Source organism: Triturus cristatus, chromosome 3_2 (assembly GCF_964204655.1).
Source record: "Triturus cristatus chromosome 3_2, aTriCri1.1, whole genome shotgun sequence".
NCBI lineage: Eukaryota > Metazoa > Chordata > Amphibia > Caudata > Salamandridae > Triturus > Triturus cristatus.
In genome coordinates, this window is record NC_140584.1 from 1,082,254,439 (window position 1) to 1,082,268,305 (window position 13,867).

At 43.8% G+C, this 13,867-nt stretch overlaps 1 protein-coding gene across 3 annotated transcripts in view; it reads left to right on the top strand.

Annotated features, from left to right (window-relative positions):
- Positions 1–13,867, top strand: part of SBDS (SBDS ribosome maturation factor) — a 169,047-nt gene that overhangs the window by 94,690 nt on the left and 60,490 nt on the right. For all 3 annotated transcript variants that reach the window (XM_085649821.1, XM_085649819.1, XM_085649820.1), the window contains exon 3: positions 6,836–7,036. In XM_085649821.1, the coding sequence (XP_085505947.1) occupies positions 6,836–7,036 (201 nt within the window). The remainder of the gene's footprint in view (positions 1–6,835; positions 7,037–13,867) is intronic.

Sequence of the window (13,867 nt, forward strand, 5' to 3'; positions counted from 1 at the left end):
CCACGTCCACATCTGTGAAAGGTGTTTCACCAGGCTGGGCGCAGCCACTGGTCTGGATTGTCTTGATATTTAGAATATTGGATGGTGGGATCTAGGCAAGCTGTGCTGCTCCCGAGGAGGACCCTGGTAAAGAAATGAGGAGGAGGGGGTGTCTCTTACGAGACCCCAGAATAAGCAGACCAGTGCAGGATCCCCTTTTTGTAGGGTAATCTATCTCGGAAGCATTAGATCAGTTTGGGATGCAGACCTGGTCATCTGCCCTGTACACATGCTAAAATGATTTCCCAAGCTACAGAGCAAACCCCTAGACCTTTATACGTATTGTGATCAGTGCGCATGTGCCTTTGCATCGACCACCTCCTGACCTGTGAACATGAGCTACAGAACCAACTTTCTGAACTATGCAGAGCCAGCATTTCTTCAAACCGAGTCCCAGGCGATACGAAATCTCCTGATAGTCCTTCTCCAATCCTTCCCCATTCACCCTTTCCTATTGGTGATCGTGCCCGGTTCCAGGAATTTTCATCTGGATGGGCCAAGGGTTCGTGCAGGTGGGACAATGTGGACCCAATTTTTGTCAATTCTGTAGGTAGCCTGTAAACCCAAGATTTACATCAACAAGCAGCTTTCGTTGGCTTAATGGCGACAGCTTTTCCATCCTCCTGCCGTGCGCCAGGTCTCCAGATGCCTTCTTAGGGCATGGCAGCGGCCTCCTTCCCCTAGACTGCTTCATTCCGTGTAAAACTATGCTCACTTCATGGGAATGTTGAGAAAAGTCGGTGAGAGAAAGGGCAGGCTGGAGGCCGCGAGACGTAATATAGCGCCTTCTTACTATTCATGGGATGGCAGCGCTTCATTCTTCAATATGTGACTTTGATTTGTTAGCGGAATCAAGGGGCCCTTGCAGCCTTTTAATTTAGGTTTGTGTACCACCTTAAACCTTGGCGGCAAGGCGGTCCGAATAATTGAGCTCAACGAGTAATTGAAATACAATACAAGCATTGGCATAGCCAATAGGTCTTGCCTTTGGGACCTTATAAGTGTTTAGCCATGCGACAGTTGATGTTGTTGCACCACGGATATTGTGCTGCATAACTAACTACTTATAGGGTCCCAAAGGTGAGACCTATTGGCTATGCCAATGCTTGTTTATTTTGTATCTGGTGTGAGGCTTATGAGAGGACGCACCACCGTCTGCACTTAGCAAGACAAATTACCCTTAAAACAGTACTACTGTCTTTGCACGACTAGAGTGCTAAATCCAGAGCCTCCTGGGGGATTTGGTGTGGACAGTCAACCAAGATGGCTACTTGCATAAGTTATATCATAGCATGGTGGCTTCACATAAGCTTGAGCTTCACCAAATCTCCTTCATTATCCCGGAGTCTGCCTCGACTCCTGCTTTGTGTTCTAGGAGACATGACTTATTATGGCTTGGGTATGAAGCCTGTGGATATGGTGTTAATTAGGAGGCTCAGCAGATCAAGAGGCCATAGAGGCCAATATGGGTGCTCTTTTTTTAACACACTGTGGGCGATGAAGCAAGGTTTTAGTCCAGCTTGGGTAAATCACATGTTTAAACAAGATCCAAACATAGCGTATACTATTTTTTTTTTTTATATCTGTTTTTTATTGATTTTACACAACCAATCAAATAAACAACGAAACATGATACAATATCATAAGCATACGTGGCATAATGTCATACAGTCTCAGACAGCATAGTAGAATACACAGTTACGGTGTCGAAGCATCATGTGAGCAATTTAACCTTAGTAAGTAAATCTCCTGTTGCTAACCAATGCGAGTGCTGCCAGCTGTCGGTCCCTCATCCCGTGCCCAACTACAGCCTACCCTGAGTACTCGAAGCTATCAACGCACATTACAATGCCAATAACCCAAACAAAATATAAAGAAAAAACTGTAACCCCCCCGCCCTCCCCTCCCTGCATGTCCGGCACCAGTAGCACTAGTAGCCTGTACACACTCCCGCTATTGGACACATGCGCAGTCCAGTCACATAGCGTATACTATTAATCGGCAGCAATCCAAATTGATCATGGGTAAACGTTAATGCATTTTCAGCATCTGAAAAGAACTGGAGGGTGCCACTGGGACTAAAGTTTACATTTGATTCACTAAGGCATTCAACCACTTGCAGAGAATGTGTAGACGGTCAAAAAGTACAAGGCCACAGCTCAGGAGTCCATAGTTGCTGCCCATTACTACAACCACTGTCATATCTATGTTTAGCTTGAGACAGTTTCTCCCATCCAGTTATTGATCCCTAGCAATCAGCTCAGCATTGTTAGCTGCAGATTACTTACTGCCAATGTGAAAGATGAGTTTTCTGTGTATTTTTAATCTGATCTTGAGTGTATATAGTTGGGAATGTATTTGTTATGGTTTTAATTTTTATATATCTGTCAGATATGTTATGGCTTTGTATCCGAAATAAACTTATGATCATGAGTTGTTCCTTATAGTATAAAACCGAAGACTGAAGGAATGAATGAGAATCAAGAGATTAAAAAGGTGGGGCAACAAAGCAGAATCTTGAGCAACAATAACGATTGTAAAATACAAATTTGAGGGTAAAGGTCAGAGGATGACTGAGTTCAGTCTGACAAAAAGCAAGAGAATCAGACAGGCATACATCTAAGAAGCTAACCCTTGAAGTTTTATTGGCAAGTGATGGTGGTCAACCGTGTCAAATGCCGTTGATTAATCAAGCAATGTCAAGGCACTTATACTGTCATCTTTGAATGCCATCCGCCAATCATCTAATATTGGCTCGTCTTTGCTGCGACTTGGGCAGAATCCCACTTGAGCTTTGTGTAGGACAAGATTATTTACTAGATGTTAAAGAACTTAGAATCCGCTAATGGGGGCGAGGATGGATGTACAATGGTAAAAAGGAGGAGACTCATCTAGTCATGTCTGGTTCAGCAACAGAAGAAGAATGCATTGTTTTAGCTGGTTGGGAACAATGCCTGCAGTGAGGAGGTTACTGATCACCAAACTAAGGTATGGAGGTTAAAAATGACATTGAACACCTCACTAAGACATGAAAGTTAACAATGTGATGATGAAAATGCATAATTTTGGGGTACCGGACAAAGGTGAGCCGGATTTACACTGCATAGTATCCTTAAGCATTTTCCGGGAAATGAGAAATGTAAATTTCAGTCCTTAGGAGTAGGAAGAGAGGGGTTAAATACACATAGAATTATTGGCGAGTAGAGATATTGTCTCCAGTAGAAACAGTTCTGTTAAGAAGCAAGAAACTACTTCATCAAAAAACAGTCTGAGATGGTATTACAGCAAAGCAGCATCAATATGTTAATTTACTATTATGTAAATTTCTATTTGTTTCATTTTGCTTTTGTTTAGGATGCCCCTTTCTGCTAAGGGCCATAACTAAAGGGAGAATTGCCAAATAATTTGTTCCTCCCTGCCTTGCTATAAAATCTCACTCCTTAATTGTAGCAGTAACCAGTCTTGAATAATAAGGAAGTAATGTAACTGGATGCTGCACGAGAAGTACACTGATGATTGGTTAATTATTGCTGGTCAGAGGGACAGTGTTGAGCTTTACATTGATTAAAATTTGGCATAGTTGTAGTTTTGTTTGTTATGCCGGTGCTATATAAATACGTACGCCTGAGCATCTTTTTAGGAAGTAACTTCAAAGCCTAATTGTTTTACTCTGCTTTAGAGAACTCTGTTTTTGACTCGGCTGAAAATAAATGCTGTTTATCTAAGGTCTGACCTTTTTTATTCTTTCTTTAGATATGGCATAAACCACCTTTTGATTTAAAAATAAGTGTGTTATGTGTGTGATAAAAACAAAAATTTGTGTGTGTGTGTGCGCACACACACACACACACATGTTTTTGTTGTTTGGAGTGGGACCAAACAAAGCAGAGTGCCGAAAAATATGTGGTCACATTAAATGAGAACCATATGTATTTGGAATTTACAGCTAAAATCAGTGCCACAACCATTTGGTTCTGTGATGTACAAACTTATGTCAATAACATACTAGACTACAAATTACATGGTAAATCCACTGCAGGCAATTCCATTCTACACACCAAGTTTTCACCCAAAGCACCTGATCAACAGCATCCCGTATGGGGAGATGCTACGTTTACGTAGAATATGTAGCCTAGAAAGTGATTTGATCCAATGTTAACTAGAGGGCAAACAAAGATTTAGAGAGAGGGGTTATAAGGAGAAAACAATCGATTAAGCGATAACCAAGGCAAATGTGCAACCCAGAGAATTGCTCCTATTCGGGGAGACCGAGTCGGTTGAGGGACTACAGGATCTCTTGAATGTCAGTGAAACCGATATGGTAGATGTGTGGCTGATCACTACCTTTAGCAGACAGGAGAGAGCCATTAGATCCATTCTAAACAAACAATTGCCAATAATAATTACAGACTCTACGTCCAGTCATAACGTTTCAGCAAGCATATTCAATGAAAGATGGACTTGTTAGAAGTAGCCCTGAAGTGATTACTAAAACTAACTGGTTGTCGGGCAAGGAAAGGGTTCTACAAAAGCAGTACATGCAGGGCATGTCGATTTGAGTTCAACCCTACCCAAGTTACCACACCATTTCGTCACAAACCTGTGGTATTAGAAAGATTATACAACTGCTGAACGGAGTATGTGGCATATGTGTTGGAATGCACCTGTAGGCTTGGGTATGTGGGAAATACCAAGTTCCAGGTGTATTTGACAATATTACAACGCCTGAGGGCCATTGCAACTCTGACCCTTCTTATCTGGTGGCTCACCATTTTAAACAATTTCATAATAATAAGTTAAACCAATTTAAGTATTTTGTTATTGATGACATCTCGGTTTTAAGAAGAGGTGGCAATCCGGAAAAACTATTACGACAGCTAGAAACCCGATACATATTAGAACTTGACTCCACAAAAAGGTCTTAACATCATCGAGGATTTGCACAATTATTCATAACAACTGACTAGCAATGGCCTTTATATATAATCACATTTTGAATAAGAATACTCTACGATCATTGTGAACCTGTTGGGTAATGATACAGGAAGATATTCATTCCCACATTATGCCAAATATCCATGGGCAATCGTCCGGTAGAGGGGAGAGTATTGAGCAGTTTAACTATGCACATAGTGAGTATAGACACAGCTGCTGAAGTATCTTTATATTTTTTATTTTATCGTGATTATTAAAATTATTTTAGGTGGCACTAGCACTTTATCTATAAGCACTTTATATACTTAGCACTTTAATTAGGAAGTCACAGCGTGGACATATGATTAACATCATATTATGCAGCATTGGAATGTGTAAGTTGTACTCATAAATTAGATGTGATTTGGTGAACTACATCAAGATTGTATGGTTTTGTTTTCGAGTCTCAAGATTAAAATTACAGCAAAAATTTTAAAAATCATACGTTCATGAGACCATTTAAAAAAAAATCAAAGAACATTTAATGTGGATCAATATGACAATGCAAATAAATCTTATAATGATTTTCACATATGATTACAATAGCTAAACAATATGTTTTAATTGTGTACTAAGCAGTAAGATATATTTAAAACAAGGTTTTTAGTTTTCTTATATTGTAGAAATCACAATGGTTTTGTAAGTCCTGAGGGACGTGCAGTCTGTTTATAATGTCCACAAATTCGGGCACACCAACAATAATCACGTGGTGAACTAGTTGTATACAAAAAAAGTTGAAAGATGATGCAGCAAACATGTGAGCAAGTGCACGGTCGGCGGCCGAAGCGCGTCATGGACATGTAAATAGTTCAGAAATAAAAGCATACATAAATCTGAGTCTGTGCCCGACTGTTTGTGTGACGACGATCTCTGGATTGGATTTGATATATATGATATACTTGCTAGTATGGGCTTTCAGTCAACTCTCTTCATCCATTAGTCTGTATAATTCACATTTTTGTTCGGCTCACCACAGCATACAGCAGAGGCAGTGGTTCAGCCGACTTCAAGCATTGGCTTACCTGTCTGTGAGTGATGACAATCTGCCTTTGCACAATGTACAAGTACACACAAAAATAATCCCCTTATACAATTTTACAAAAAACAATCACAGACTGTGCAAATATTGGCAGAGCTAAAAGTAGATAGCCAACACCAGCTCTTTTGGCGTTGCTAATGCTTGTTTGTTGTCTCTCTGGGGGGTTAGCCAGTGCTAAAGGGAGACCAGATCTTATTGGGGAGTGTCACCTTTGCACATGAACATAGAATACCTGAAATTATAGTCACATTTGGAATATATCTAGGCTCTTTTAGCGTTGCTTGAGGAACATTTGTTGGTTTACATTGTTTTGACAGTGTATTTGCTTCATAGGCGCAACATTTGTATGTAGAATGTTTATGGTAGCTCTAGCTTGAACTGCAACACTTCTGTTTTGCATTGTTGGATATGATTTAAAACTACCCATGTCTAGATTGCATTGCCCGGACTGGGTACGTTGAAATATTTCTGTGTTGTATTTGTTGTGGCATGTTTCTCGATTGCATAGTTATGGTAGTCTTTGGTCTGGTTTAGTTAGAACATTCACAGGTTCTATTGCTATGATTCTTATAGTAGGTTGTCCTTGTTTGAGTTGAATTGTAACTTTTCCAGGTTATTTGCTTGTAAATGAAATTGGTAGTCTTCTGTGTTGCATTGTAATGGTAGACTGCCTTAGTTTGCGCTTTAATGTTTCAGATTTACATTTCAGTAATTAACATATTCATAATATATTGCATATAGGCATCTTTAATCCTTATTAATAATATAAAATTTCGTTTTTAGATTTTATCAAAAGGAGAATTGCAGGTCTCTGAGAAAGAAAGAAGCACCCAGCTAGATCAGATGTTCCGAGATATTGCCTCCATTGTGGCCGACAAATGTGTGAACCCTGAAACGAAGAGACCATACACAGTCAGTTTAATTGAACGAGCAATGAAGGATATTCACTATTCAGTTAAAGCCACCAAGGGCACCAAGCAACAGGTTAGTATGCAAAATAGCGACATTCCTAATTTCAGTAAGTTGTCATCAATGTGAAATAAATAATTGGGCTGCCATGGATGCCAATTCCTGTTAAGGTGTAGAATGATGAATGCCTAAAATTATATTATTACTTGGTTACTGTTTAAGAAAAATCAGGTACTTTTCTTGTTCTCTCACACTTAATAGTGACTAAACTAATAAACACTTTGAAGTGTCTAGGTGCTTGAAGGACAACTGAAACCAACCACCACCACTGGCAGGAGAGTCGACAATTTACTATTTCTTTGAATTGGCGAGTTGTACACATATGTTTGCTGGAGAAAAATAGCTATCAATTGATGCAGCACCTCAAGGGATAGCATGGCTGTCACCACCAGAGTCTCAAACTTGACTCTTGTGTCAACATTGTTGTACAGATATTTAGTAGCATTTGAGTTAGTAGCTAGTATTAGTATTTCTTAAAATTCCAGGTTGTGATGTAACTTTAATGTACACCTTCTGATTGTTTTCTACGAAACATAACCATGTCAAATCAAATAAATTTTATTCGGCTTCACATAGATGAAACCATAAAAGTTGCAAGAGATCCAAATGACATTAAAAACATGATTTCATAAAATAACAAGCCCGGTAAAATATGATAAGAACCCATTGCACAACCTCCCATGTTAATCTCTTGCAATAAAGTGCACAATGCAGAGTCAAGCAATATCCCCCTTAAATTAATACTGCCCTACCAGGGTATTCTGATCCTCGTAGACATTTATCTCCTCGCTGGTTCCTCAATCAAATGGCTAATTATCCAAACAAGCCCTCGTTTTCACAGTGGCTTTTAGGTAGCCAATAATAACAAATATACAATCCGCCTTCAACAGTTGAAATTCATCCTCTTTAAAATAGGGACTAAAAAGTGCCTTCGAGGTATCGCAAAGAATATACAAAAAAAGCATAAAATGTAGCAGATCCTGTGGAGACTGTCCGTCACAGCCACAGGGTGCTGACAATTGACCTCTACTGCACCCTCTTGGACTGGCAAGCATGAGGTGAAAAAGATCCAGGCGAAACCTGGTCAATAAAAACCGCTTATAGGTGGATAAAGACCCCTAGGTAGATGAAGTTGTTTTAAGCATTAAAAATGTGCAGACACTCTGTTTCCGCAATTCCCGCTCATCCCTTTCCAGTTTCCTTAAACTAATGAAGGATTCCCTAATTATCTCCGCGTCCTTTTTTACAATAGTTTCGAGATTGGAGTATAAATCAGCACGCCCTAATTCTTCAAAGCTACTTTTGAGATATTTAAGCCATGGTATTCGGAACGCGTTGTCAAGGGACATGCACTCTTTTAAAATCAGGTGGCTAAGAGTTCATTCTTTATTCATCCAACACTTTAGCCAAAACAAAAGGGGGCGCAGTGCCAGAATGTATCTTAAGTAGGCTACCCACAGTTCCTCGTGGACCACCAGGTTAGACAGACCACGCAGAACACACAGCAGGCGCTTCAAAAAAGTGTTCTCAACCACCTGTAGTAAGTCTTCGACGGTATGCCCCCAAATTTTGCTACCGTAAATGGATAAAGCTACACTTTTTGCTTGGTACATTTTCAGCATAGCTGCAATTGATCTCTTACCTAATTTAGATGAAAGTTGAAAATGGCCGCGTTCACCCGGACCAGATCCCCCTTTTTCCTATGGATTAATGGTCCCCATTTTATTTGATCGTCCAATAAGACCCCTAGGTAAGAAAAATCGTCAGTGTGGGGGACTTTGGCATGACCTACTCTAAATTGAAAACTTCTTTTCACCTGCATTATATAAGATTTCGAATTATTAATTGATAAGTCTCGTTCCGACATGAAGTTTGAAAAGGCGTCTAACAGAGATTGCAGACCTCTAGCAGTCCTAGATAAAAGAACTGCGTCATCCGCATATAGTAGGACGGGAAGACCACGTCGCCCTACATACGGATAATCTACCCCTGTAGCTCTTAAAGCTCTTGTATCAAGGTCGTTGATATAAAGATTAAACAAAAAACAAAAATGGGTCCAAAATGCAGCCTTGACGTACACCCCTCTTTATATCAAAGTCCTGTGAAACACGGAGGTCCTGGGAGAATCTGACATTGGCCTTGGTTGCCCTATGAAGGTCCTTGAGGAAGTTGACAATATTACTCTCTACCCCCATGCCTCTCATGAACTGTCACAGTTTGACCCTATTCACGCAATCAAATGCGGAAGACGAGTCCATGAAGGCTGGGTAGACAGAACAACTGTATATTTTCTTAATAACATGGTTAAGTTAAGGCATTGGGCCACGGTTGACCAACCAGGGCGAAATCTAAACTGGACATCAGAAATTGTGCTCCTCAGCCCAAGTGGACAGTCTATCCAATAGTACGCGGCCCAAGACCTTAACCACTGAGTCAAGAAGCGAGATCGCCCTTTAGCAGTAAGTGCTATTACGATCCCCCTTCTTGAAGACGGGTACTATAGTTGAGGTCGCCCAGGACTCAGGGCAGCCATTCATGGCCGCTTCATTGAACACAGCCACAAGGACCGGCGCCCAGAAAAGTGGGTCAGACTTGAAAAGATCTGGAGGGATGCCATCTGGTCCTGGAACTTTGTTGTAGGTTAGCCCGGCAATGCCAACCTCAACCTCTCCCTGTTCAAAAATCACTGCAGGGGCGTCCATATCACGGCCTATCTGACAGATTTGCTCCATTGTGCTTTCAAATATAGATTTAAAATGGAGCATTCATTCCTCCTCAGTAATGTGCGAACCTAGTTCGCCCCCTACTTCATACTCCAAGAGTGGTCTGTTGACAATGCTCCAAAACCTGGAGCTATTACTAAGGGTGCTCAACTCAATCAACTCCCTCCAAGCCTCCTCCTTCAAAACACCCTTCCGTGTGGTCAATGTTATTTTGTACTCTTTGCAACAAGCTCTAACCATGGATTGATTTCTCGGATTAGCTTTCAAGGCTTCCTTCAGCTTTCTCGCCGCCTGGGAGCATGATGAATCAAACCACCTGGGGGTAGAAATAGCAACTCTGCGAGCCGGTGCATTTAAGAGTTCACCAACTTTAGTAGAGATAATATTATAAGCACCGATCACCTCTCCCGGGGAAGTACTTGGAGAGGTACACAGTGCTGTTTCGGTATCGCAGGATTCTGATTGATACATCTGCCAGTGGATTCCTCACCTTGTGAATATCCCCTGTGCAAAAACAGCGACATTCCACTGAACTTTTTTCCCCAAGCTCTCTACGCCGACGTCATAATGCTTCGGCTCCGCTCGCGACTCCGTATGACTTCACCGGAGCCATAAGAGAGCCACGTCGGCGTGCTGACGTCAGTTCCCTTTTTTCCGCGCCGTCGACGCGTAACGGTTTTCCAGCACTCTACTGCTACTTTGTAGTCTTGTAGTGGGTTACTGTTTGTGAATTCACAATATCTTCGACTAGGAAGTCAGGTTTCAAACCTTGTAGGGAATGTGGGGGCCACATGTCAATGACTGACCCCCATGAAGATTGTTTGTGGTGCCTTTCTTCTGACCACAACGTGGAGGACTGTTCCAGCTGCAGAAGAATGAACCCCAAGGCCTTGAAGGAGAGAGAGGCGAAACTCTTCATGGCCAAGGCGAAGAAGGAAAAGAGGGGTAGGAAGAAGGAGAGATCGACGCCGTCGACTTCACACTCTTTGCAGTCGAAGAAGCATCACAAGAAAAGAAAGCATAGCTCTCGCGCCGGTCTTCGAAGAGTAAGACTTTGAGGTCGCCGTCGCCTCGACGTCGAAGTAAGGATGTTGTATCTTCTTCTCCATCTCCTAGGAAGTCTCCAGAGAGGTCACCTTCGCCGAAGTGGACTCCGGCGCCGTCACCGGCACAGTCTCCGGCGCCGTCACCGGCGCAGTCTCCGGCGCCAGTGGAGTCTTCTGCTTCTGACGTCGAGCAGGAACAAGAGAAAGAGCTTTCTCCAGAGCCTGCTGATCCTGCGGCTCCTGTTGAGGACATTTCGGCTCCGGTTCCAGGTACTCCTCAGCTGGATTGAGGATCAATCCCTTATGCGCAGTTCCCGACTCCGGGTGCGGATTCGACGCATTTTCTTAATGCGATGTATGGGATTTTTCAACGGGCTGCCTTCCCATCTGGTCCCGTGGGTCCTATGGCATACACCTTGGGAGTGCCACAGCATTATGCTCAGGTCCCATTTATGCCCTTTTTGCCGATGGCTCCTTCATGGCAGTTTCCGGCGCCGTCTGGTGATCCATCTCGGCTTCGTTTGGCTCCGCCTTCTTCGGAGCCCTCCTTGACGCCGTTGCCGACTCCCTCGCCTCCACGTCCGGCGCTGCCGACTCCGGCGCCGGTTCCTCGGATCCGTTCAAGGAGAGAGGCCCAGAGAGTCTTGGAAGAGGAGCGTTATAGGGAGGAAGTGGAAGAAGGTGAGGTGGATACATCTTCTGACGACTTTGAAGGCCTTCAAGATGCTAGTGGTCTTGATACAACTCCCGAGTGGGAGCATTCTTCTACTAGATCCTCGCCACCACAAGAGCTGGCTCCCTATCGTTTAGTTATTAAGAAGGCCGCAGAGTTGCTGGACTTGCAGTTACCCTCTGCTGAATATAAGCCAAACCTTCTAACTGAAGTACTACATTCGCCAACTTCAACTGTTGAACTCTTGTTGCCTTTTAATGAGGCTAGCTTGGAGCCAGTTATGGACGTCTGGCGTAAGCCACACTCTTCGCCGGCAGTCTCCAGACAGGTGGCAAGGAGATATAGGGTGGCTCCTGGGGATCCAAGTTTTCTTTCTTCACACCCTTCTCCAGAAAGCCTGGTGGTGCAAGCTTCATGTTCGAAGCATTCTTCAGGCGCATTCCCTCAGACTCCTGCGGATAGGGAGTCTAAGAAGACTGATCAAGCAGCTAAAAAGACCTTTTCTTCAGGGAGTATGGCGCTTAAATCTACTAATGCCACCTGTTTACTAGGGCGCTACGTTCATTTTCTAATGGACTCTATGAAATCATTAGCCCCTAAGCTGCCAGAAGGGGATAAAGTTTCTTTTATGGAGGTGGTCACTGACACTCAGGCTGCTGCAAGGCAGGTAATTCAGTCAGGACTTGACACGGCTGATTCTGTGGCAAGGATAATGGGATCTTCGATAGCCACTAGGAGGCAAGCGTGGCTTCGTTCTTCTGGCTTCTCTACTGATGTTCAAGCCACTTTGGTAGATTTGCCTTTTGACTGAGAGAAACTTTTTGGAGAAAAGGCTGATTCCGCCTTGCAAAAGATTTAAAGAGCAGGGTAACGCCGAAATCTTTAGGATTACAGACTCCTGCTAAGGGATTTGGTCTTAGGAAATTCAGAGGCTTTGGGAGATCCTCATTTCGTTACTTCCGGCAGCCTCAGCAGCAACAGCAGCAGCAGAATCCCCTCTATAGGTCGTATAGAGGAAGGCAAAGGGGACGGAGAGGTTCTGGCCGCAACCCATCTTCATCTTCTGCCTACTCTGCTCCCAATGAAGCTTCAGGGAAGCAGCCCTAGATCCCCCATCCTAGATCATGTGAGACCTGTGGGGGGTCGGGTGTCCCACTTTCTGCGAGGTTGGAAATCTGTTACAACCGACCTTTTGGGTTTTAAACCTCGTGGAGACTGGGTACGCCCTTCCCGTTCGGGAGTTTCGTCCCCCTTACCCTCCTTGCCAGGGTTACTGCTCGGAAGGTCATTTGCTTCTTCTGCAGAAGGAGGTTGTAGCTTTGCTTCAAAAGGGTGCGATAGAGGAGGTTCCAGAGCAGGAAAGGGGTCAGGGATGCTACTCCCGGTATTTCCTGATTCCCAAAAAGGATGGCAGATTGCGTCCGATCCTGGACCTCAGAGTCTTGAACTTTTACCTGAAACAGGAGAAATTCAAGATGCTGACCCTTGCGCAGGTTCTTCAAGCGTTGCAGCAAGGAGACTGGATGGTGTCGATCGACTTGCAAGACGCGTACTTCCATGTCCCAATCCTGAAGTCGCACAGGAAGTATCTCCGTTTTACGGTTGGGTCGCGACATTACCAGTTTGCGGTCCTCCCGTTTGGTCTTACTACCGCACCTCGAGTCTTCACGAAGGAGATGGCAGTGGTGGCTGCTCATCTCAGGAGGTCGGGGATTCCGGTTTTCCCCTACCTGGACGACTGGCTTCTGAAGGCAGAGTCCCCAGAGATGGTGCAACATCATCTGCAGGTAACATCTCAACTGTTATTCGATTTGGGTTTTTCGATCAATGTGCCCAAATCTCACCTGGTGCCCTCTCAGCGCAACCTGTTCATAGGGGCGGTACTGACACTACTGTGTGTCGAGCATTTCCTCCTCCTCAAAGCATTCTCGACATTCAGGAGATGATCCCTTTATTCCTCAATGGAGCGTTTGTTCCAGTTCTGAAGGTCCTTCGTCTGCTCGGTCTGTTCGCTTCCTGCGTTCTGTTGGTCGACCATGCACGCTGGCACATGAGGGCACTCCAGTGGTGCCTCCGCAGGCAGTGACATCAGCACAACTGGGATCTCAGGGAGTCGATCAAGATCTCCAGAGAAGCTGCGGCGGATCTGTCTTGGTCTTGGTGGAGCGTGGGGGGCAATCTGTCTCAAGGAAAACCCTTCCATCTGCCTCCATTGGTGGCTACAGTGATAACGGATGCCTCCACCCTAGGGTGGGGTGCGCATCTGGGGGATCTGGAGATCAAAGGACTTTGGTCTCCAGAGGAAAGGTTGCTTCACATCAACCTTCTGGAATTGCGGGCGATTTGTTTGGCACTCAAGGCCTTCCTCCCTTCCCTTCGCGGTCCGTCTGTTCAAGTCCTGACG